This window comes from Toxorhynchites rutilus, chromosome 1 (genome assembly GCF_029784135.1).
Source record: "Toxorhynchites rutilus septentrionalis strain SRP chromosome 1, ASM2978413v1, whole genome shotgun sequence".
Classification (NCBI taxonomy): domain Eukaryota; kingdom Metazoa; phylum Arthropoda; class Insecta; order Diptera; family Culicidae; genus Toxorhynchites; species Toxorhynchites rutilus.
The window spans coordinates 174,440,068-174,446,080 of NC_073744.1; the positions used below are offsets into that span (position 1 = coordinate 174,440,068).

At 29.5% G+C, this 6,013-nt stretch overlaps 1 protein-coding gene across 1 annotated transcript in view; it reads right to left on the reverse strand.

Annotated features, from left to right (window-relative positions):
* Positions 1–5,758, reverse strand: part of LOC129762140 (J domain-containing protein) — a 96,769-nt gene extending 91,011 nt beyond the window's left edge. The window contains exon 1 of the mRNA XM_055760133.1: positions 5,068–5,758. Within this exon, the coding sequence (XP_055616108.1) occupies positions 5,068–5,157 (90 nt within the window). The 5' untranslated portion in view covers positions 5,158–5,758. The remainder of the gene's footprint in view (positions 1–5,067) is intronic.
* Positions 5,759–6,013: the final 255 nt, after the last annotated feature.

A 6,013-nucleotide genomic window follows, 5' to 3' on the forward strand; every position in this document is an offset into this window, starting at 1 on the left:
TCAAGCATCATCTTACGTCCCTTAAGTCTTTTTAAAAACTCAGTCGTAATTTAAATTGGTCCAATGATGATGAAAATTACGATTGTTTCCATCATAAGTACCAATTTTCAAAAAAAAAAAATGGAGAAGGTCTGGTCAGAGGCAGGCTGATTTGGCGTGGAATTGCCCTACATTAACTATCGAAAATTTAATAATTATCTACACTGAAATAGATTTTTTTAACGTGCCCAAATTGATTGGTGGATTGGATTTTAATATTTTTCTGATTTATCGAGTTTCCAATCTTTAGATATTTCGACTGCTGTTTGAGATTTTCCGATTAATCGATTTCTGGATTTTTTTTTCGTTTTAACACTTTGCAGACCGCTCACGAGATTTCTCGTGTTTCGCGTTCCGTCTGTTACGGATGGAACACGAAATAACGCGTGTTTTCTACACATGATGGTTAAATCCATGGTCTACCAAGAATCTCACAAGGCCTACCGATGGTTCGCCTTCGTCTCATCCACACCGAAGAAAACGATCTCATTCGTAGCATCCGAACAAATGAAGCGTACAAGCTTGCTCCAAAACGTACGGTCTTTAATGTGTTAAGATTTTTAGAATTTCCGCTTTTTCGATTTTTTTATTCCATATTTTTCGCTTTTCGATTTTCTATTTGAAATTTTTCGATTTATCAATCTTTTGATCTTTCAAATATTCGCTTTTCCGATTTTCTATTTAAATTTTTTTAATCTTATTGATTAATTAATTTTTTGATTTATTGTTTTTTCTATTGTTTTGTTTTTATTCAAATATTTTCGATTTTGCGACGAATAATATTTTTTTTATTATTCGCCTTTTTTTTATTATTCGATTTTTTGGTATTTGATGTTTTGATCTTTTTATTTGATTTTCTATTTTTCGTTTTTTTAGCTTCGCAATTTCAAATATTCAAATTTTTAAATGTTGAAATTTTCAATTTTTTGACTTTTTCTATTTTTTTTTTCTTAATTTTGTTATTTTTTTTTATTTTCAAGTCTCACTTTTTCTGTTTTCTGTTTGGAATTTTTAAATTATTTGATTTCAAGATTTTTCTTTTTTTGTATCTCTTGATCTTTTGAATTTATATTATTGTTATTTGTTGGTTTTTCAGTTTTTTCGTTTTTCGTTCCATAAAATTTTCGCTTTTGAAATGTTTATATTTGAGATTTTTCTATTCTTCGATTTATCAGATTTTTGATATCGCGCCTTTTTGTTTAATCAATTAATTGATATTTTTTTTTCGTTTTTATATATTTTTTTTAATATTCGCTTTTTGATTTTCTATATTTCTGATTTTTCACTTTTCCAATTTTTCTATTTAAAATGTTTATATTTTTCAAGTTTTTGATTTTTCGATTTTTCGTTTTTTAGCGTCGCAATTTCAAATATTCAAAGTTTTGAATGTTTAAATTTTTAAACGTTCAAATTTTGAAATTTTAAATCTTTTACTTTTTCAATTTTCTATTTTCTTAATTTCTTGATTTTGTTATTTTTTAGTTTTTTCGAGTCTCACTTCTTCTATTTTCTATTTGGAATTTTTAATTTTTTTGATTTCAAGATTTTTTCATTTTGTTTCGATGTCTTGATCTTCTGAATTTATACTATTGTTATTTGTTGATTTTTCAGTTTTTCGTTTTCCGTTCCATAAAATTTTCGTTTCTGAAATGTCTATATTTGAGATTTTTTTGTCTTCGATTTATCAGGTTTTTGATATCGCGCCTTTTTGTTTAATCAATTTATTGATTTTTTGTGTTTTTCGTTTTTATATTTTTTTAATATTCGTTTTTTGATTTTTTGTATTTCGGATTTTTCGCTATTTCGATTTTTCTATTTAAAATGTCTCTATTTTGCAATTTTTTGTTTTTTTTTCGATACTTTGATCTTTAGAATTTTTGCTTTTCCGTTTTTCTAGATTTTTTGGATCTATTTTTTTTCATTTGTCGACTCTTCACTCTTTTGCATTTTTTGCTTTTTCGATCTTTTGAATTTTTTCAGAGTTTTAAACTTCTGTTTTCCCGCCTTTGCAATTCTTCTTTTTTACGACTTTTCCGATTTTTTTTAAACTTAATTTTTTTTTCAATTTGTCATTTTGTCATATTTTTGCTTTTAATCTTTAGAAATCATTTTTTTAGATATTCCTATATCAAATTTTTTTATTTTTGGATTTTTTGGATTTTTTTCTATTTCAATTTTAATACATTTTAATAATTTTGAATTTTTGCTTCGCAATTTCAAATATTCAAATTTTTATTGTTTAAATTTTTAAATGTCGATTTTTATGCATTGTTTTCTAGTATTTTCAATTTTTCGATATTTTTACTTTTCCATTTTTCAATTTTTAGATTTTTTGATATTTCAATTTTTGCTTTCTCACTTTTCACTTATTTTTCTGAATTTTTCGAACTTTTGATTTTTCGATCATCCAATTTTTTGCTTCTTCCATTTTTCTATTGTATATTTTTTTTTACTTTTCGGTTTTCAGATTTTCGATTTTTATCTTTTTTTTATTTTTTATTTTTTTTGAATTTGTTATTTTGTCATATCTTTTGATTTTTGATCTTAAAAAAATGGTTTATTTCAATTTTTGTATTCCAGTTTTTTTTTATTTTTGGATTTTTTAATTTTTGCTTTTTCAATTTAAATGTTCGATTATAAACTCCGATATTTTATTTTTCAATCTATCGATCTTTTGAGTTTTTACTTTTTCAAAGAATCGATTTTGAGATTCTATTTTCATTTTATAATTTTTTTATTTTTCATTCCTTGATTTGTTGACTTTTCAATTTTCTGTTTTTCGATCTATCGAATTTTTATTTTTTTAAATGTAATATTTGAGATTTTTCTATTTTTCGAACTTTAAAATTTTTGATGTTACGCATTCTTCGTTTAATCAAACTATTTTTTCGTTTTTTCGACTTTTCTATTTAAATTTCACAATTTTTTTATTTGTAATACTTCGATCTTTCATATTTTTGCTTTTTAGTGTTTCCAGATTTTTAGATTTCTCAATCTTTTGATTTTTTGCTTTTTCAGTTGTTCAACTTTTACTTTGATCCCACATATTTTTTTCTTTTTTGTTATTTTAGATTTTTCAATTCTTTATTTTTTATTTTTTTTATTTTAGATCCTTCAATCTTTCGAATTTTTACTTTTTTAATTGTTTACTTTTTGATCTTTTGAATATTCGTTTGTTTTTTACTTTGATCTTTCATATTTTGCTTTTTCGTTTTTCTGGATTTCTCGATTTTTTTTTTATTTTACGTTCCTTCAATCATTCGAATTTGTTCAATTTTCAATCTTTTGAATATTCGCTTTTTCGGTCTCTAATATCTCTGATTCCACGCTCTTTCAACTTCTCCATTTCGATTTTTTTACTTTTCAATTTTTCTACTTTTCAGTTTTTCGATTTCTCAATTTTTATTTCTTGTTTTTCTTGTTTTTTTTCTGTTTTAATATTTTTATTTCAAAAATTATTTTTTTCGATTTTTAATTTTTTTATTTCGAAATTTTTTATTCGTCATTTTTCATATTTTTCGATTTTTTATCTCAAATTATTTTTTTCGATTTCAGATTTTTCTTATTTTTAGAATTTTCGCCTTGAATTTTCATGTTTTTGATTTTTCCGCTTTTCGATTACTCAATTTTTCAAGTTTTTGGTTATTCTAAAACTTCATTTCAATATTTATTTTGTCATTTTGTCTTTCGAGTTTTTGCTCTTTCAAACTTTTCCGTTTCACAATTTTTTGAATTGTTAGTTTTAGATTTAATTATTGAGATTTTTAAATTTAATTTTTTTTTCAGTTTTTTTATTTTTCTATTTAATTTTTTTTATTTTTCAACTTTTTAATTTGTCATTTTGTCGTATATTTCGATTTTTTTATCTCAACAATTTTAGTTTTTTTTCCATTTTGTTAAATCTTTGTATTTTTTTTTTTTGGATTTTCGCCTTGAATTTTGGTATTTTTGAATTTAGCTTTTCGATTTCTTAATTTTTCATGTTTTTGATTTTGACTTCAATTCTGTATTCATTTTGTCATTTTGTCATTTTGTCATTTTGTCATTTTTACTCCATTCGATATCTCTCTGTTAAAACTTTCAATTTTTAATGTTAATTCAGCAATTATATGAAAAAATTACTAGCGTATGATTTAGAGTGCCCTGAAAAATATGTTCATTTTTGAAAATTTCTAATTTTTGAATCGTTTAACCAATGTTACATCGTGTTACAACAAAAGAAAGCTATACCAGTGAACTTCTTGATGATGATGATGTTGGATTAAAGAGGCTTTAAACTTTTCAGTTCATTCGCCTCTACTTCTTGATGAATTAGGGTACCCGCATTATACTTACTTTTATGCAATGTTTTGCAAAAAAAAAAGTTTTTATGGTTTATTTTAAATAAAACATATGACTTAATATTGGAAGGAAAAAATATCCCGATGATGTAAATGCATACCTTCGTGATTTTGTTTCTATGTTATATGAAAAAGCCAGGCCAGGTTTCCAAAAAATCTTATATCGGACCTTTTTTTTCATGGAATTATTGTGTAACAAACATTGGTTTCAATTGAAACAGAGCCATCTAATGGGCTAGGTCGAAATCATCACTTTGAGTATGTCGGTGGGATTGTCGCGCTTGGAAACACCCTGGAAAATGTGTTTAAACGCAATATATTTAAAGATAGGAAAAAAATTCAACAAACTTCGAGTAATCAAAGGCTTTAGTTCGTAATCTGTTCATCGTTTTCGATAGAAGATAACACGCAAATTCTTTTATAATCGTCAGTGTGAACACTCAAATGCGGTGATACGAGATCAAATAAGCAAATCCACGGTGTGAATGCGCTGCTTCAGATATTCTTTGTTTACGAACTCATTAAAAATGATGACGGGGAGATATTGATTCGATGCACTGAAACTAATTTGCGCTATTCCGCGAGTGGGGAATTCCTGAGCTCCGTGATCACACACCCACACTCATACAGCACCCAACATTATCCACGCTTAAACTCGCAAAAAAGCATCCCTGAACCCGTCACTTACCGTCGAGTTCTCGTCGCAGTTGAGCATCGCGTAAAAATCCTCATCTGGATTGCGTCTATAGGTGAGAATCTCGTCGACTCCGCCGCTCATCTTGCCCTAATAAAGCTGGTGACTTACTGAGATGTGATTGACACGCGTTCGAAGTAAACAAAAAAAACTCGGGAGGCTCGAACCAAAACAACACTTAGCTCTTCCGCTGATAAGTAAGTCCCAATCGGTTGGTCGACAACCACAGGTCAAACCAACAGCACACTTTCGAACAGCGTCTCGATCGGGACGACGGGTGTTCCCCGAGAGCTCCGGTAATCAGATGACCCGAAACAGTGCTTATACACAACGCAACAATAAAGTAAACTCTCTCACACTCACTCAACAGTGGGGCTAACTTGTGAACCAGGGGAACTAGGTATTCACCGAGCGAACACACAAACTGGAAGGTCGCTGGCTCGCGGTGCGTTTCGATTCTGAAGGCGAATCGACGATCAGAGTAAGCTTCCAGGGTGTGCGAATCGAAACACCACTGGGGGACCTTGGCACAAAGTGAAACTATCCGATCACTTCTGGAGAATTTTTGCAATTTTGCCTTTCCTCTCTCTCTCTGGCTGTGTGTTGCCTCGACTTGGCTAGGAGAACCGGAATCCGCTGTGCAAACGCGACGACGTTCGAAGGCTGACTGAGATGGTGAGCTTTCGGCGTGGTATCCACACGCCCCTATCGCCCCACGTCGTGAAGTGAAACTCAACTCTCCGAAGCCCGTCCATTTGCTCCATTCGATCTCTCTCTCTGTGTTCGAGAGCGGCTGCATTGAGCTTTACTCACGTCGACTCCGTTCGAGAATGCGAGGCAGTGAGAGGTTTCCCAGTTTCCTTGGACCAGGTAAGCAACAGGATGATGGGATGCTGGGAAAGCGCGAGAATGCTCCAGTTGTGGAGGATGCTGGGCGTTG